This window comes from Micromys minutus (genome assembly GCF_963924665.1).
Source record: "Micromys minutus genome assembly, chromosome: 1".
In the NCBI taxonomy this organism is placed as follows: Eukaryota; Metazoa; Chordata; class Mammalia; order Rodentia; family Muridae; genus Micromys; species Micromys minutus.
Window position 1 is genome coordinate 106,796,870 of NC_137969.1, and position 19,426 is coordinate 106,816,295.

The 19,426-nt window shown below is 44.4% G+C and overlaps 1 protein-coding gene across 9 annotated transcripts in view; it reads left to right on the forward strand.

Annotated features, from left to right (window-relative positions):
- Nucleotides 1-17,779, forward strand: part of KIF13A (kinesin family member 13A) — a 173,482-nt gene extending 155,703 nt beyond the window's left edge. For 4 of the 9 annotated variants that reach the window (XM_080927983.1, XM_080927987.1, XM_080927982.1 and 1 more), the window contains 5 exons: nt 804-909; nt 3,313-3,464; nt 3,996-4,100; nt 11,436-12,212; nt 16,272-17,779. In XM_080927983.1, the coding sequence (XP_080784109.1) occupies nt 804-909; nt 3,313-3,464; nt 3,996-4,100; nt 11,436-12,212; nt 16,272-16,292 (1,161 nt within the window). In that variant the 3' untranslated portion in view covers nt 16,293-17,779. Of the gene's footprint in view, nt 1-803; nt 910-3,312; nt 3,465-3,995; nt 4,101-4,429; nt 4,472-11,435; nt 12,213-16,271 lie in introns of all 9 variants that reach the window. The other 5 variants (XM_080927985.1, XM_080927988.1, XM_080927989.1 and 2 more) reach the window with 3 other exon arrangements.
- Nucleotides 17,780-19,426: the final 1,647 nt, after the last annotated feature.

The following is a 19,426-nucleotide window of genomic DNA, read 5'->3' on the forward strand; positions in this document are numbered from 1 at the left end:
TGTTTCCAGGCAGGATTATGACTAAAACGTCCTCTTCATTAAAGTGTTGTACTCTGGTCTTAAGTCACCGCACATGTGTGAAGTTAATGCAAGTGACTGTACAAGGGAGGGAGGCAGGCAGGGAGGGAAGGAGGGAGGGAGATAGGGGCCACACGGGATTTCAAAGGTGGTCTCCCAGAGGGATGATGACTAGTTCTTTAATCCCAGCCCTTGGCAGGCAGAGGCAGGCAGATCACTCAAGACTGCATAGTGAACGCATATCTCCTAAAAACAAAACAAAATCTCATTACTGCGTAGAATGTTATTAAATCTCAGAATATAATAAAACGCTAACACTTGTTCACTCTGGTATTTAGTGGTATTTGTCTTAATCGTGGTATAATCATCATTATATACGTTTGAAATGTTTTGCAATAAAAAGTAGTTTTAAAAAGTGGAGGGCACATGCACCACTTCAGAAAAATTATGGGCAGTAAGCAGGATATAAAATGAATAATTAAAATTAATATACTATATGGTAGTATATTTAATATCTTATTTATATATCATACAAATATAAAAATATACTTATTTATACATATCCAAGAGTTGGGTTTAGTAGTCTATGCCTTCAATCCCAGCACTTGGGAGGCAAAGGCATATGGATCTCTGAGTTTGAGATCAGAAAAGACTACTCATCCAGACTCTGTCTCAAAAAAGGAGGAGGAAAGGGGAAGGAAGAGAGAAGAAACTGAAATTCAGGCTTCTTTTTACATATTTTTAGAGTGACCTCATCAAAGTTGGCCTATATTTTTACTTTGCAGGGCTGGCCGGAGAACCAGTTAGATGTGTCTGACTACAGCTCCAGTTACCAAGATGTCGCATGTTATGGGACTTTACCCAGGGACTCGCCTCGCAGGAGCAAAGAAGGTACTGGTGGCAAGATTGCTTTTGGTGGCATTCCTTTTTAGCTGGGCACTGGAGCCAAATTCCACTCACGAAGATGCTCAAAAACTTTCTTCTCAACTGCAGTACTCCATAGTCACTTACTGGAGTGCTTTCTGCTGTGTGTCCAACATGTAAAAATAATAGTTGCACATGTGTGTATGTGGTACTGAGGATCAAAGCAAGAGCCTCAGACATGCTTAGTGAGCACTCCACTGCTAAGTTCTCTCTCCAGCCACAAAGAGTGCTTTTTGTATGGTATTTAAAATTCTCCAAATCACTATTCAGTTCCTTGAGTTCTGACCTTATTCTGACACATATGTGATTCTCATTCAGTTTTCTTTCTTTCTTTTCTTTCTTTCTTCCTTTCTTTCTTTCTTTCTTTCTTTCTTTCTTTCTTTTTTAAGATTTATTTTATTTTATGTGAGTATACTGTAGCTGTCTTCAGACACACCAGAAGAGGGCATCAGATCCCATTACAGATGGTGGTGAGCCACCATGGGGTTGCTGGGAGTTGAACTCAAGACCTCTGGAAGAGAAGTGCTTTTAACCTCTGAGCATCTCTCCAGCCCTCATTCAGTTTTCTTAACCAAAAGAATATTTACCTATCTTGTCTTTTTTTTATACTCAAACGTTTAAGGAAGCCTGACTCCAATACCTATCACAGGCTCATAAATGAAAGCAGAAATGAATTGGGTCAGTGGCAACATTATTATATAAACATACAGTCTCCCAGTGCAATAAAGAGACCCATGGTCAATCGATAGAAATGGAAATCAATGATTAGCTTCTGTCTTACACTTTATCAAGAATCAAGAATTGGTGTAGCAGAAATCGGAAAGAGAACAGACGGAGACAAAGGCCAAACAACACATGAGATAGACTTACATAACTACATAGCCCAGGGAAAAAGAGAACACATATATAATATATAATACTCATTCACTGAATATACCCAGAGAGCTTCTGTTTGCCTTTAAAATGTAATCATGAGAGCTGAGTGTGGTGACACATGTCTTTAATACCAACAGTCAGGCTGATCTCTGAGCCCAGCCTAAACTACAGGATTACACAAAAAAGCCCTGTCTTTAAGGGGGTGAAAATAAATATTTATATATGTGTGTGTGTGTGTGTATATATATATATATATATATATATATATACACACACACACACATATGCAACATACACACACATGCACACACACACACACACACAGACATACACACAATATTTCACCATGGAAATAATATAGAGCAAATACAACATTCAGTGATAAATGTCAGAATATACAGGAAGATTATAAAGGTCTTAGGAATTCAGAGATGGCAAGTCAGCTTGAGCTGGAATTGGTCTGATAAGAGGAGCTAAGCTGGATCTTGCCCAGAGCTGAAGGTCGGAGAGATGGCTTGGAGGTTAAGAGCACAGGCTCTGTACAGGTGACCCAAGTTTGATTCCCAGCACCAACGTGGCTCCCTAAAATCATTTAAAGTTCCAACCCCAGAGGATCCGACACCCTTTTCTGACCTCCCTGGGCATCAGGCATGCATACCATTCATGGACATACATGCAGACAAAGCCCTCATATGCATAAAGTATATAATATTTTTAAAAGATTTGATTTTTTTTAATTTGTGATTATTTCTCACTCAGCAGCCCTTTAATACTTCTTTGTGGTTATAGATTTTATTGATTCTATTTTATTATTACATTTATTTCACTTATACTGCATAAGTGTGAGGGAGTTGGGGTGTCAAGGTCACAGGACAATTTGGAGGAGTCAACTCTCTCTTTCCACCACATGGATTAAAAGCCACTCAGGTTGTCAGGTTTGGTAGCAAGCACGCCTACCTACTTCACCGTCTGTCTAACCTAATTCATCCCTCTTCCCTCATCCGTTGGAAGGCGGAACTAAATGTCTTGAGTACTGTTTTTGCTGATGTATCAGATAGCACCATGGCCGGGGGTGCCTACTGTTCATTGCTATGACAAACTACCTGAGAAAAATTCACTTAAAGGAGGAAAGGTTTGTTTGGACTCACAACTTCACAGGTTTTGATCAAGGGTCGGCTTGCTTCATGCCTTGCAGCAGAGGCAGAGCAGAACATCAGAGTGGTAAGGGGCTTCGCACCTCAAGAAAGAAGGGAGAGGGGAGAATTCAGGGACAAAAATACACCGTTCAGAGACATGCTCCCAGTGGCCCTCCTCCCTCCAGCTCAGTTGTGAAGTCACCTATGTCTGTTTGCATCACTGAGGCTACCCCCTCGTGACACAATCGGTACAAGTGGAACTGAGCTGGGCACCAGCCCTAGGTGATAGCCTGGTGTCTGATGTGCCTGTGAACATGCTCGGCTATCTGTAAACTCATGTCCTCTTTGTATTCCTCAGGTTGTCCATCAGAGAATCCTCCTGCCTTAACAGTCAGCCCTTTTAAAGCGTTCTCTCCCCAGCCACCAAAGTTCTTCAAACCCCTAATGCCCGTAAAAGAGGAACATAAGAAAAGAATGGCCCTCGAAGCGAGACCTCTCCTAAGCCAAGAGGTAAACGCTCAACTTCTCTCTACTGTGCGGAACCGATCGGAGTAGTGAGGCCTTCAGAGAGCAGTGGTTTGCAGTGTTGTGTGGGCGCTGCATGCAATCACATGTGTTATGGCGCTCTGTAAAGCCTGTTCTCAGAAGACTTTCAAGCATGCAGAGCTTCTGCGGCAGGAGGTTTGGATTATTACTGCCATGGTTTGACTTCTCTGTAGCAATGACTTTTTGGTTTTTTTTGTTTTTGTTTTTTTTTAATCTTTTGAGAGAGAGGAGATGCCCGGTAGGCATTTTGAAACCATGACAGGCCTTTATGTATCCTCTTGTTGATAAAACTAATGATGTGTCTAGCCACAGAGTATGTGCACGCCAGTCAGATTCTACCAGCGGTTTAACTCTGACCCCTAACATTAGCTGCTATGTCATTCACACGTAATAAAAATGTTGTTGTTGCTATTTCTAACATGCATGTACTTGGTAGATAAGTTGGCTGTTACCGTCTCCTGTGTGTGATGCATCTGTGTGTCTTAACCTTTGCAGAGCATGCCTCCATCCCAGGCACATAACCCTGGCTGCATTGTACCCCCAGGAAGCAATGGCAGCAGCATGCCAGTAGACCACAGTAGCAAACCCGACAAGAGGATTGTAAGTTCTGGAATGTGTCCATCACATCGCCTGCTGGTGGGTTGGAAGCTCTTTCCCAAGCGGCCTTCCAAATGCTTTCAAAGAAATTAAGACCTGTGTTGAGTCCTGACTTAACAAACGAAATGTGGCTCTTGGTAAAGCCGTTCTGCATGAATGTAACCTTGAACTGTGATTTTTGTTTTTCCTAAGTGTTAGCTCATTTCTGCATCATCTTAAGTTCTGTAGCTAGTGGGGGGAAGCACCTTTGACAGCTCTGGTCATTATAAAGAAAAGCATAACAGAAAGTTTAATGCCAAAACCTCTCTAATGTGTCTGTGCACACTGCCCAGATTCTGAAGTTAATCTACCTAGAGGAATTGCATTTACTTGGCGTAAGTAATCCCCGCACTTAGCTGCGGGTGTGTTTGAAAGCTTTCTTGTGTTGCTGCTACCAAGATATCTGTGTGGTTTGTGGCTCTGCTCCCATCCTCCTCCCTCCTCGTCTCCATCCCTCCAGCACCAGCAGCTTCTGTTAACCTACCTGGCAAAGTATGTTCCAACCTGGTTGTTCTTACCCTGGCTGTTAGAGTGGTAAACATGTGTCACTTAGCACAAGTAAGGTAGAAAGAACCCTGCCTGCAAAGCCTTAGTCTCCAGCATGATTCCAAAGCTGCACATTCCAATGCTGGGAGGGGTTGCTCACACCTGAGGTCGAAAGTTCAAGGCCAGCCTGGGCTGTCAAGTGAGCTGTCTCCAAATAAATGAATAAAATAAAACAAGACATATGAAATGCCAGTTTGGTTATAAGTTATGCCTCAATTTAAAGCCTTTTTTTTTTTTTTTTTTTTTTTAGCTGTAGGTTTGGAAGCCTGGGAAGAATCATGTAATGTTATTTCATGGCTCTCATTCTCCTGTGGCTTCCTAGGGTTGATGAGGGGGAAAAACCAGCTTGGGCAAGAGGAGGCTGTTTGATGTTCACTGCTGCCTATGGTCCCCTGCCTTGAGCAGTGTGGGGAACTATCATTCCCAGCCAAACAGCGGCACGCCCACTCACGTTAGCTGCCCACGCTGTGCAGACACCAACTGCGTCTTCAGCGGGTGCTGCAGCGGGCCAGTCATCTGTATTCGGGGCTGCAGCTAGATCATAAAGCAAATGACTCTGCATTCTTCACAGAGGGGAGAAAGAAAAGGCATTCCATTCCTTATCCACTCCTGTTCCTAAGTTCTGTTTGCCTGCTCTAGCTTCTCATGGGGAAGAGGGTAACATGCCAGAGACTGCTCTTTCACCTGCATGGATGTTAAAAAGCAGTCTCCACTTAACTTCACCATCCCCTCTCTGAGTGTAGAAAATCACTGGGTGCATCAAAAGGACCAGTGGCTGTGCCTTTACCCCTCAGGTTGTCAGGATGTGTGTCTGGTAGAGCCTGTTGACTGACCGACATTGACTCTCAGCTCTGGGTTGTATAGACACAAAATTAAAACCATTTATTTTGCTCCAGTACCCTCCAGCGGCTGCCAGGTGGCCTTTCTGGTGCCATTCAGCACGCAGGTATGCAGTTCACACTGCTTGCCCCACGGTTACATCCCTGCCTTTCCTTTAAAGAGCTTAAAACAAAGCCTATCTCAGCAGACAGAGTAGAGGACCAACCACACCAGATTCTCTTGACCCAAGACATCTCGGGTAGCACTTGGACTCTATGTGACCAAACGGATCGTGTGCGGATACTGAGTAGGGGTGAATGGTATCTTTTTGTTGCGGGGATCTGACTTGAAAGCTGCCTCTGCTGACCACAGCGACACAACTGCTGCGCATGCGCACTGCGTCTGAGGCCGCCGCATTTTCGTCCTGTTTGGTTCCTGCCAACCCCCCCCCCCCCCCCGCAATGTTTTGGTGGTCTGCGTGGCTTGCTTGTTAGAGCTGGGAAGCTTTATTGTTTCGGGGAAGCTTTCGTTTTATTTCTCCTTTCATAAGTTGTCATAAGCGATTTCTTTTTGTTGTTTTTTGGGACAGCCCAGGATGGCCTTTAACGAGCAATCCTTCTGCCTCAGCCATTTGAGTACGGGATTGCAGGTTTCTTCCACCAAACTTGGCCATATCTGACTCTTGTAGCTTGAATGTCAGATCACTTAGAAAAATATACAGGTTTATATATGCCTTATCCTGTATAAATAAGATTTAAAACAAACAAACAAAAATTTCCCAGTCTTATTTTTATCCCATATCACTGTACAAGACAAGACCCAAGACTTGTGTCAGGCAAGTTCTCTGTCCCTGAGCCATATCGTTTGCCCTTTGTTTTTTTATTGTTTTGAAATAAATTCTTGCTAAGTTTCCCAGGTTGTCTCATTATGTATCCCAGTCAGGCCCCAGACTTGCAATTCTTTTGCCTCAGCCTCCTAAGTAGCTGGGGTATCACATGGGTGCCACTTCAACCAGCTTTGAGCTTGTCTTTTCCAAAGTCATAAAGTTTGGGGACTAGCAATAACAAAATCAACCGTGGGCTGGAGAGATGGCTCAGTGGTTAAGAGCACTGTCTGCTTTTCCAGAGGTCCTGAATTCAATTCCTAGCAACCACATGGTGGTTTACAACCATCTTTAATGGGATCTGATGCCCTCTTCTGGTGTGTCTGAAGACAGCTACAGTGTGCTCATATATAATAAATAAATAAATCTTTAAGAAAGAAAAAGAAAATCAACCCTTTTTCCCTGTAGCCACAATCCCCGTCTCTGGTCTTGCACAGACAATTTGGCTTTTTCCTCTCATTTCACCTAAGAAACAAAGGTCTGGAATGATTTAGCAGTTTGCCCCAAGTCCTAGTTACTGAAGCCACATCCTTCAGCATAACCAAGTGCAGGTCTAAACTCTGCCTCAGAGGTCCTGGGACAATGCATCTAAAGTGCTGGGAGCCATTTCTGGCAACCCCAAGCTAACTGGAGTGGCCACAGAAATTCTGTTCACAGTGTGAAGTGCATTATCAAGAGTCATTGATTTAAGAATGGCCTTTAGTCCCTCTTTTTTAAAAATCAAAGTGTTTTGTCTATGGATAGATATTGTCTTCGTAAGTTAAATGCGGGGGTGGGGGGGATAAAATCGCAAAGATGAGAGCCACAGAGAAGCCTGAGAGTTTAACCCCATGTTCCACGTTTGGGTCAGGTTGTAACCTTTTTTTCTCTTAAGCCATCTATGGGAAGGTACTCAGTCCCCTGTCCTTGAAGACTTGGTGTTAAAGGGCCACACTTTGCTACATTCTATCCATAGTCCACCATTGTGTACCTTGAGTCAGAAACCTTTTTTCCCTAAAGATTTGCTTGTTTATTTTATGCATCTGAGTACACTGTAGCTTTCTTAAGACACACCAGAAGAGGGCATCAGATCTCCATTACAGATGGTTGTCAGACACCATGTGGTTGCTGGGAATTGAACTCAGGACCTCTGAAAGAGCAGTCAGTGCTATTAGTTAACTGAGCCATCTCTCCAGCCCCAGAAACCTTCCCCCCCACCTTGAAAGCGGTTTTTCAAGCAAACATTTAGCCTCCATTTAAGTGTTAGAAAACATTGAGTGCTAACTAAAGATTTGGTTTTATTTTGGGCATAAATTGTCCTTATCCCTTTAGCCTGTTTCTTATTTGAACTTCATCTAGAGTTCACGGGTCCTTCAGGTTTCCTCAGATCATTCTCTGCCTTTAGGACAATTTTTACCTTCCCATTTATATTTAAAATGTTTATTTCTACTCATTAAACCAAAGGTCACTTATGTCATCTGGGAAGCAATATTTTAGAAAGGTGAAAGTCCCCAGATGCCCTAATGCTCATTTGCAAAATTGCTTTTCCTTGCACAAAAAAAAAAAAAAAAAAAAAAAAAAAATGTGACTAATTATATTGGGTACTCTTCATCTTGGAAAATTACATTTTTTTAAAGCTTAAATTTAAAAAATGATGAGTAGTAAAACTTGAAATTCAACTTTCAGTCTAAATCTAATGAATTCAGAAATCTAACATTACAGGAATGGCTGAGTGATTGAGGTGATCTTGTTGTGCGTCCTCTTGTTGTTGTTGCTGTTGAATCAGCATCACAGCCCAGAGGAAGAACATTCCATATATGTGGCTTTTTTTTTTTTTTTTTGGTTTTGTTTGCTTTATGTTTACATACTGCTAGTGATGAAACTCGCTGCCTTGCGTGTGCCGATGAGTCCTTTACCAAGAGAGCTAAGCTCCTCCCGGCATGCAGTAGTCACGTTTCTATCGCTATGGTAAAGAACCAGGACCAAGGCAACTTATAAAAGAAAGCATTTGATTGGGCTCACAGTTTTAGATCCATACTGGCAATGAAAAGACAGGCATAGGGCAAGAAGGGCTGAGAGCTTACACCCCAGACCCCAGCGTGAGATAAAGACAGCCAACTAGCTTCAAATGCCATGGGTCTTTTGAAACCTGAAAGTTGGCCACTAGTGACACACCTACTCCACAAAACTACACCCCCAGTTCTTCCCACATACTTTTTCCCCAGTCAAACTACAACACAGCTGTTCTCAAACTCCTGAACCCATTCAAACCAAAACCACTAGTGTTTAAAAGCAAAATGTAGCACACTGATTCAATTGTATGTGCAGACACGTGTGCAGCTCAGAGGACAACTTGCAGGAATTAGTTCTTGAAAAGTTTCATTTTGTGGACTCCAGGGATTGAATTTAGGTTCTTAGGCTTGGCAGCAAGCACCTTTACCCACTGAGCCATGTCTCTGGCCCCACTTTGAAAGAAAGACAGACAGGAAGGAAAGAAGAAGTTACCTAATTTTAAAAGCATCTAACAATTAGGATACAAAGGCAGTAGCTGAGTCTGATGCCACACTCCTTTGATCTCATGCTTGGAGAAGTAGAGTCAGGCTGATCTCTGTGAGTTCAAGACCAGCCCGAAGTATGTAGCACTTCCAGGGCTGGACAGTCAAACCTGTCTCAGAAGAAAACAGGCGAAAAAGATACAAGGGCAAAGTGGGTATTGCCCTGTCAAAACATTTGTTAATTTAAAAAACTTATCATTTGATATTTGATACTTATCTTTAAGATTGGTGATTTCTTCAACTAATTTATACTCACATTTCCTCTCTTTGGAAGAGTCCTAAGATTAAACTGGGGGCCTCACATGCCCTAAGCATGTATCACTGAACGCACCTCCGGATAAATGTTTTAAGCCTTAAAAATTAATTTTTAAGTTGAGGGTATTAACTCTATTTTTTTTTTTTAATTTGAGCCAAAGTTTCATGTAGCCCAGGCTGGTCATAAACTCACTATGTAGCCCAGGCTGACTCACTATATAGCTGAGGATGAACTTTTACTTCTGATCTTCCAACCTCCAAACCTCTGAGTGCTTCGAGTATAGATGTGTGCCACCAAGCCTGGTTCATGGGATACTAGGTTCCACTCTGTCCACTGAGCTATATCCCCAGCCCTGTCATTCTATTTCTGAGGTACTTAAATCTCATGAGATTATGAGATACCAAAGAAAACATCACTATACAATTCAACAGATGAAATTTTTATTTACGAGTAGCCATCTGCCACATTTTTGTGACCCCCCCCCCTTTTCTCTCATCTAAATAATATACCCACCCCCTGTGCATTTTTAGTGAGGAAGGCGGATGTTCGGATTCTGCATCATGACAGTTATCTAGCTGTTAAGGTTGCAGTGACATTTTGAGGAAGGGGAGGAAATAAAGCTATTTTTGAGGTTTCTAAGTTAGAGTTCAGGACTGCCCTTACAGGGACTCAAAGGCGCAGTTTGCTAAAGGAAAAACCTTGTCCCTTATCACTCAGCATCAGTGTTCCCAGCCCTCAGGACAAAGGCAGGCATGCAGAAGGAGTAAAAGTCTTAAGTATGACGGGTGTGTCAGTCGTCTTGGCCCTTAGGAGGCTGAGGCAAGAGAATCGCCACAGTTCCAAAGCCAGGGGTGGGTTACATACTGGTTTCTAGGCCAGTCTAGCATAAAGCAAGACCTGGTTTCCAAAAAACTGTGTGTGTGTGTGTGTGTGTGTGTGTGTGTGTGTGTGTGTGTGTGTGTACATTTTTAAATAAAAGCGCTATCTGTTGGGTTGTTGGGTGTGTAGAAAATGAGCTTAAAATTATTTTAAAGCTGTCAATTATTTTTCCACCCCCTATAAAAAAGTACCAGGCTGGCAAGGCTCAACAGGTGAGGTGCTTGCTGTGAAGCCTGACCACATGAGTTTGATCCCTGGGACTCACCGTAGGAAGAGCAAATCAGCTTCCTCACGTTGTCCTTTGACCTCCATGCAAGTGCAAGCACACAAACATACTCTCCACATACATACGAGTACATCCATAAAAACATAAATTAGTTAATAAATAATGCTTTTTAAATATCCTCAACAATATTTGTAAAATACAGAGCTGGAGAGACAGCTCAGCAGCTAAGAGTGCTTTTGATCTTATGTTCAGTTCCCCTCTGACAGCTCACGCCCATTCCATGACCCCACTTCTAGGGCAGTCAGTGTCCTCTTCCAGCCTCAGGCAGCAAGCACCCACGTGGTATACGGAATACTCGCTGGCATACATACACTCATATAACGTAAAATAGATTTAAACAAACAAATTTTAAATATTAAAGAATTTTTAAAACCAAAGAAATGTATCATTTGCTGGCAGAGGCTGAGTTGGTACCACGTTTGTATTTGTACCAATCTTTACCGAGTTCCCAGCTGTTTGATGCTGGAGAACTCTGTCTTCACTCTCTATCGTCCTGTGTTCTAGCCAAACCTCTATCTGCTTCTCATAGACCAAGGAAAGCTGTGGTTAGCATCTCAGTATTTAGTGAGACACTGAGTGCCGGCCAGTGCTGGGCTTTTCACCAGCCTCATACGTGAGGAAACAAAGAAGCCCACTCCTCTGCCTCAGGCCATGCCTCTGCTTCCCTGACTGAGAAAGGCCTCTGCCCTTCAATCCAGTTCCTGTTCTTAAACCAGAGGCTGATGGCCATCAGATGAGTGTTAGGTGAACCCAGAAGAAATAAACTCATCCCTGCTAGGCAACCGTGTGTTCCTAATCGCCGGCCTCTGAGAATAAGATAACTTACTGCCAGAGCTAACAAGAGTTAACCAGATTTAAGAGAGGTTACTTGTGGTGGTCCATACCCATAATTCCCTGTTCTCAGAGGTAGGGGGAGGAGCATCAGACAGTCAAGGCCTGTTCGCCTAACAAATCCAAAGCCAGCCATGAACTACATAAAACAGAAAGAAGGAAGTGGGGGGGGTGGGTATGGATGCCTTTCCTAGCAGAGTGAAGTAGGTCTCAGTCAGACAGTTGCTAAAAGGAGCTAATGGCTGCTCTGGCTTCCTTTCTGTAGGACTCCGAAGAGGAGGAAAATGAGCTGGAGGCTCTCAGCAGGAAGCTGATGCAGGCGCAGCCTTATGTGCCCGTGGAGTTTGCTGACTTCAGTGTTTACAACGCCAGCTTGGAGAGCAGGGAGTGGTCGTCTTCTAAAGCGGACCTGACAGACTCCAGAGCCTTGGAGAAAGCCGTGTCTCGTAGCCCTACCACCAGCAGCCTCACCAGTGGCTACTTCTCCCACAGTGCCTCCAATGCCACTCTGTCTGACATGGCAGTCCCTTCCAGCGACAGCTCAGATCAGCTGAAGACCGAGTGCACTGAGCACTCGGGACCATCACTTGCACCTGACTTCAGACCAGCTTCAAATCCAGAGCTTACCGAAGTAGAAAGCGGCTTAGGGAAGGATAAGACAATCGCCGTGTCACTCGAGGAAAACAGTGCCTTACCCAAGGGGAGCCCATCACCCCAGAGCATCCCTGAGAAAAACTCCAGAATGCCGTGTAGGACTGCTTCATGTTCAGAACTGGATGCCAGACCCAGCAAAGATGGCCACCAAGCCAGAGAATTCTGCCCAGGAGAGGTGACTATAGAACACACCATGAACATTTTGGAGGACCATTCCTTCACGGAGTTCATGGGTGTGTCTGATGGCAAAGACTTTGATGGTTTGGCAGATTGCTCCGTAGGAGAGCCCTCCTGTAGGAGGGATCTCACAAATGAAACAGACCATAAAGGTATCCCAGGAGGACCCTCAGACGCTGACCAGCTGCATCCCAAGACAGAGAACAACCAGGTAATCACTCCCAGAGGCAGTCCTTTTCCATTCCCTGTTCCTAGTAAGCACAGCTTGCAGGACACCAGCCCACCGGAAGCTTCTCATCACAGTGAGATTTGCAGGAGAGCTTTATCCGATGTTTGTAATTAGCAAGCTCAGCCATCCCGCTCACCTGCTGTGCAAAAACCCGCTCTGCTTTAGGGATCTCGGCAGATGCACAGTTCTTGGCTTTTGTTGCTGCTGCTTTCCTTGGAAAATGGGTTATTTGACAGATGAATCAGTGTCAGACTTGAGTTGCTGAGAAGCAGTTTGTTCTCTCTAGTGTTTGAGTTTTGGCCAGCTCAAAGCAGTCTGGTGTAGGTAGCATCTACCGTATTCCATCAACCCTGTGATTGCTTTGCTTATCATAGTCTCCATTAGTTTTGTACCACAGGGACCTGAGTTCGGGTCTATAGCACCCATGTAAAAGCCAAGCGTGGCGGTTTGCCTCTGGAGCTCCAGCTCTTGGCAGGAAGGTGGAAGTGGAGCAGAGAAACAGATGAGGGATCGGGGTTTAGTGGCTGGCCAGACTGAAACCACCCTAGCTCCTGGTTCACTAGATCCTGTCTCAAAAATTAAGGTGGCTTGCTGAGTGTGGAAGGGCACGACACTGATCTCAGCACTCTGCAGGCTGAGACAGGTGGATCTCTGTAAATCCAAAGCCAACCTGATCGAGTTCCAGGACAGCCAGGGCCACATAATGAGGTCCTGTCTCAAAACAAGCAAACAAAATGACAGCAACAACAACAGAAACGAAATAAGGTAGAGGATACCTTACCAAAGGAAGGGACGGAGGAAGACAGTCACATGGCCTCGCCTTCCTTGTGGCATGTATAGGTGTGCATACATACTCAAAAAGAACAATGGGCTTGGTTAGGTGGCTCCAGGACAGAATTCACCTAGCATGGCCAAGGCTTTGGCTTGTGTCCCCAGCACCACAACATATTATCAGTAACTGGGTGGTGGTGCCGCATGCCTTTAATCCCAGCATTTGGGAGACAGATGGATCTCTGTGAGTTCAAGGCCAGCCAGGACTACATAGTTCCAGAACATCCAGAGCTACATAATGAGACCTTGTCTCTGGAAAAATATATGTGTGTGTGTGTGTGTGTGTGTGTGTGTGTGTGTGTGTGTGTGTGTGTTCGCGCTAGGTGGAGATGTGCAGAGCACAATTAAACCCTGAGTTCCAGATGCTCTCCATTGATGGTTTACAGTATCGTTTACTGTTCACAATGAAACAAAATGGGCTTTGTTAAGGAAATGTAAACTGCGTAGCTAGATTTCCAACTTCTAAGCATCATTCTTAAGAATCTGTTTCTTCTCCCCCTCATTTCCTCTTTAATCCAATGCTATGTGTAAGCTACAGGAACATCAGGGCTCAGCAAAACAGAGTTTACCAGACAGGAAGGAGGCAACAGCCCTTGGTGAAGGAAGATGGGACAGCTACATGTGTGGTGCCACTCAGAGTGAGATTGTCACTGCCAGTGCCTTCTGAGCCAGCCCTCAGACGGTACCCTGAGACCTGTGTGGCTGAAACTCTGGAAACTCCCTGCCTCTGCCTCCAGAGTGCTAGATTACAATCTTGAAGCCCCATTCCTAGATAAGGGGAAGAGGGTCTGTGTTAAAGTCAGTTTCCCCAGTGGAACGATGCTTGTGGCTAGGAACGCAAACTGAGAAACTGGCTGTTCACCTTTGTTCTTGAAAGCTAATGTGAATTTCTGTCAGACCGTCCATGTCCTTCACACTGATCTCGAAGCAGGTGTGATTTTTTTCTTCTTTGTTTCATCATGTTGTTTTGTTTTGTTTTGTTTGAAACAGGGTCTCTAGCCCAGGCTGGTTTTAAACTCCCTGGATTCTGAGGTGACCTTGAACTCCTGATTCCCCTACCTCTACCTGCCCCATGCTTCGATTACAGGCATTCACTACCACCTATGATTTAGACTATGCTAGAGATGGAACCCAGGCCTACATGTGTGCTAGGTGGTCACCGGCTACATCACCAGCCCTGTTTGTTTTGATGAATTTGTTGGATCTGAATTGGGTTTTCTTCTCACCCCTAAATACTCACTGTGGGGAGACTCTGGTGAAGCCAAATGAACCCATCAGAAATTGTGCCACCCCCAAGGTTCAACTGCATTTAGGGTGTAGCAGAGGACCTGGAGTTTTCACAAACCTTAGGGGTAGCTTCAGAGGAGGAAGAATGTTCCCAGCTCACACTGAGAAGCCTTGCCTGTTGAAGAAGAAAGAGGATATTGTCTTTCTTGTTTTGTTGCCCTAATGGATCAGAACATAATAAGAAGGAAGTTTTGTTGTGAAAGATCATAGAATACTGAGTCTAATTCTAAGAGCTTAGTTCAAATGGATTGTATAAACCAAGTGTGACATCCAGTCTGTATCTGATATCCCACTACTCGGGAGGCTGAGACAGGACTGCCTAGGGTTCAAGACCAGCCAGGATGACAGAGAGAGCCTGTCCTCAAAATTCTAAAATAGGGGGCTGGAGTGATGGCTCAGTGATTAAGGACACCAACTGCTTTTCCAGAGGTCCTGAGTTCAATTTCCAGCAACCACATGGTGGCTTACAACCATCTGTAGTGGGATCTGATATCCCCTTCTGGTGTATCTAAAGACAGCAGCAGTGTGTTCTCATTAAATAAATAAAATTTTTTAAAATTCTGAAGTAAATAATGTAATTTTGAAATATTGGTTACATCCAAATAATGGTATTTTAGCAGGGCAGTTGTTTTTCTTCCTCTCTCTTTTTGAGATGGGGGTCTCTGTGTAGCCCTGTCTGTCTTGAAACTCACTCTGTTGGTCAGGCTGGCCTCAAACTCACCAAGATCCACCCCCTTCTGCTCCCAAGCTCTGGGACAAAAAATAAACACAAACACACTTGACTGGGGATTCTTTTCCTTCAAAAAAGGATTATGTGTGTGTGGAGAGACGGTTGGGCTGGGAAGTGCCCACTATACTTGGCATAGGAACTGCCTTTCAGTGCCCAGGAACCACTTACAAAGTCAAACATGCAGGAGCACACCTTTAACTCCAGTACCATGAAGCAGAGGCAGGCAGATCTCTTGTGTCTTGGAGGCCAGCCTAGTCTACATATTGAGTTTCAGGCCAGTGAGGGCTGTACGGTGTGACTGTGTTCTACTGAGGAAGACACAGTGCATTAGACTCTGCCCCTGTACGCATCTGAGTGCGCTATGAATTGTACCTAGGGCTTTTGGAATACCAGGTAACTGCTCTACCCATAAACTACAACCCTAGTCCACATGTTGATTTTAGGAAGCTGTTTTGATACTACAAGTCTGTCTGAGAGCTGGAGATATGGCTGAGGGTAAAAAAATCAATTGATATCTAAGCACAAGAGTTGGAGCTTGAATCTCCAGCCGCCATAAAAAAGGTGAGCATGGCCATGTGGGGCCTGAATCCCAGTGTTTAGGGGTAGAGACTGGCTGTTCCTGGAGTTTGCTGGCCAGCTAGCCTGTCTGAACTGGTGAGCTTCAAGTTCACCTGTTAACCTTTCTGGGGCCAGGGATGAGGGAATAAATCAAAAGTAATAGTGTCCTCCTTTGGCTTCCTCATGCACAGGCATATGAAGTACGTGTGTATATACACATGCACATGATAAACACTCATACACAATAATAGCTGTTTGAAGGGCTAAGAACATAGCTCCGTGATATAGTGCTTGCCTACCTGCCTGAGGTTCTAAGTTCAGTTCCAAGTACCCGGCGTGTTGTTTGTGTGTGTGTGTGTGTGTGTGTGTGTGTGTGTGTGTGTGTGTGTGGTGATTAAAAGGAAATAAAAAATCAGTTTGGAAACTTGTTCCTCTAAGTTATTCTTTAAATTCTGGAATTACTCAGAACATGGGTTGCTTCCCACAGAAGCTTCACCCAATTCTCTGAGATTCCATAGTGAATTCAGTCTGGTCTGACCCTTCAGAAAGCCCCCTGGAGGGTGAGCCCTATGTGGGGGTGGGGACATGGGGATAAGGGGACAAGGAGCTTGAACTCACCGACCTCTGTATTCCAGGAAACCACGGCCACTCGGTAAGGGACAGCCATGCCTCTCCCAGCCACAGCTCAGCAGCTTTGTCCATCGATCCCACCCTGGGACAGTCCGTGCTCCATCTTCAGACAGCTGTGACCCAGCTTGACCTCAGACCAGCATGAGGGAGGCCCTGCGCTTCCCCTCCCCAGTGGGAGAAGCAGCACTTTGTCCCATGGTGGATCACAGCCCCTGCTCTTTCCAGAGAGGAAGAGAATGAAAATTTCGGCAGTGTTTTCCTTAGCACTTCGCACATGGCCCACTGTGCACAGACTCAAACCTTATTCTCGTACGTTTTTAATCAGTTCTTCCTGCAGACTCTGGAGTCAGTGCTCTGATCTCCTTTTTATAAATATATATATATTATGTATATGAACTGTGTATCTATGGTATGTCTGTTTAGAGACATATCTGCACATTAGAAGGCAGATAGATGATTTGTCGAAAATCACAAGGTACTGGACTTTGTTACAAAGCCACCCGAATGACTGCTTTGACACAAGCAGATGAAAAGCATATTTTATATTGTGTAAGAACGAGGTTCTAAGTCCTTCTTTATAGAAAAGGTTTCAGGCACTGTTCTTTAAAACCAAAGAACTTCCAGGAGACTGAATGTCTTTGCTGTCCACTCTCGTTTCGTGTGCGTATATAATCTCACTCCAGTCTGGTGCCATACTTCCCTTGGCTGCCAAGCCATGCGCTGCCCTGGTCCCTGCCCCCTTTCCTCAGCACACTGAGAAGTCGTACAGCTATAACTGTTGGTCTTCCACCCAGCCTGGTGGAACTTACTTGGAACCGTTGACTTGGCTGGGGCTCCTACTCCACCCTAGCAGTCGCCATGTCCTGTCCACCTCTCCGAGCAGGCGGAGTGCACAGCGGAACAACGCGCAACACAACTCTGTACCAAGAGCTGGGGAAGAGTCTTGATTTTTCAGCTTCTTTATCGATCTGTTTCAGATTGCTAGATTCTCTTGTGGTGTGGGTTTGCCATTCTGCCTGACTCTGGGAAATGCTGAAGAGAAGGACTGAGCTATCAAGTTCTTAGGTTTGCACGTCACCTTGTTTGAGGGGATTAAATATAGACCGCTCCGTTGTCATTTTTTTCCCCTTTTCTTTTTTGTTTTCAAAGTATCCTGCAAGGAGAGACATTGTAGGATCGTGTGTGGGAAATTTTACAAATATATTTTATGTACTTAACTCTGTAGATGCCTGTACAATGGACCTCTGTGTACAGCTACACGTGTGTTGTGAGAAAGTGAGAGGGCATGTGTGCAGCCTGCTGTACGTTTTTATTTTAAGTTCTTAGCATTGGTGAGGGAGGTATGGAAGATTCTATTGAAAAGCTGCTGTTTTGTGTGTATAGTGAGCTGGCGGTAGTATTTTACTATCATCTGTTTAAAGCAAAAACTGTAATTTATATCCCCTTTCAACTTTATTGTATTTAATTGGTGCAGATTTGTGTGTGTTTTAGAATACAAACTGTCTAATTCAGAGTTCAAAGCGTCAATTGTCTGTTCTTAATAATGTTACCGTGGTGGGGATGGGGTGGGGGAGGGGTAGGATCAGAGCTCAGTGGCTAAGCTGTTACCTGTGCAAGAATGAGAAACAGAGTTCGATTCTCAGAACCCATATTTGATAAAAGAAAATGAAAGCCGAGAGTGGTGGTGGATGCGGAGAAAGGTGGATCCTTAAGGCTCACCTGCTAGCAAGCTTAGTCTAATCGGTGAATCCCAGACCAGTGATAGATCCCGTCTCAAAAAGCAAAGCAAACAACGTCTGAGGAACTTGACACAACTTTGTCCTGTAGGCTACATACCTCATCCCACCATTAGGTTATCAATTTACTGAGGGCTGCGTGTCAGCCCGGCACTGCCCGGGATACATTTGACACTTACTTTGATCTCATCTGATGGCACGGTCACTGTGAGCATCAGAGTTTACTAAGTGTTAGTAATGGAGAGCCAATGCAGAGAAGTTGGTGACAGAGTCTCAGCAAAGGTGGGTTTCAGTCCACATGTCTGGCTGTCCTCTTCCCTCTGTCTTCTGCTGGGTAGCATGATCTGGAAGGACTGCACTTGCAGAGGGCTGTTACAGGACACAGTTACAGGACACAGCATTGTGTGACATGATAATGACAGGCTGCTGATGTAACAGCAAGCCAGGGACCTTCTGGGACAGGGAGGACATGAATGGTCTCTGAGGAGACCTTGGACCCCTGGACTCATGCTGAAGATGCTCTGGCAGAATCTTTGTAGGAAAACAGCTCTTTTGAAATTTCCAGGAAATGGAGCCCAACAACAAGTATCTTATGTGGACTTCCAGGAGCAATTAGCCCAAGGGAACAGGAAACTCACTTGAACTGTATATAGTAGGAAAGAAAGCAGCTATGTGATCTTAAACAGCAATAGATAACTCAACTGTTATCGCTTGGAGATAGCTCACTCCGGAAGTGCTTGCTGTTGAAGCACTAAGACCCAAGTTCAGATTCCCAGCATTCCTGTACAAAGTTGGGCATAGCAGCATTGACTTGTAGGAAAAATCATTATTTGTAAAAATATCTTTAAAATTCGTTAGGGGCAGACACTATCCTATAAATTATACTACTCCAAGCTGTAAAGAGAATCTTTTGTGGACTATGTGGAAGTATAACCCATCACTAAAAATATAACAGCCTGTTAGCTAAGGCAGGAAATAGGTGGGAGTTCCAGTAGGGAGAGAGGAACTCTGGGATAGAGTCAGGCTGAGAGGAAGATTACCCCTAACTTTGAGGAGACAGATGAACGTTTGAGGAGATGCTTGAAACTTAGCAGAGGTAACCAGCTGTGTGGCACTCGTGGACTAGAATAAATGGGTTGATTAAGTTACCAGCTAGTCGGGGAATGAGCCAAAACTTGTAGCCTAGACATTTCAGGAGTTATTTCAGGTGCTGGGGTGCGGGTGGAAAAGCCTGCAGATACACCAAGCAATGATTACTTTTAAAGGACAGTATTCAAGCCTCAGAACGACACTAGGGAGACAACTAATCACCTATTTCTGCGATTAAGCTTTGTTTAAAAAGTAAAGCTTTCTGGTCATGTAACGGAAAGGTCTTGAAAGAAGATGTCATTGAGCAAGAATTCATATTGCCTTTTGGAGTAAGT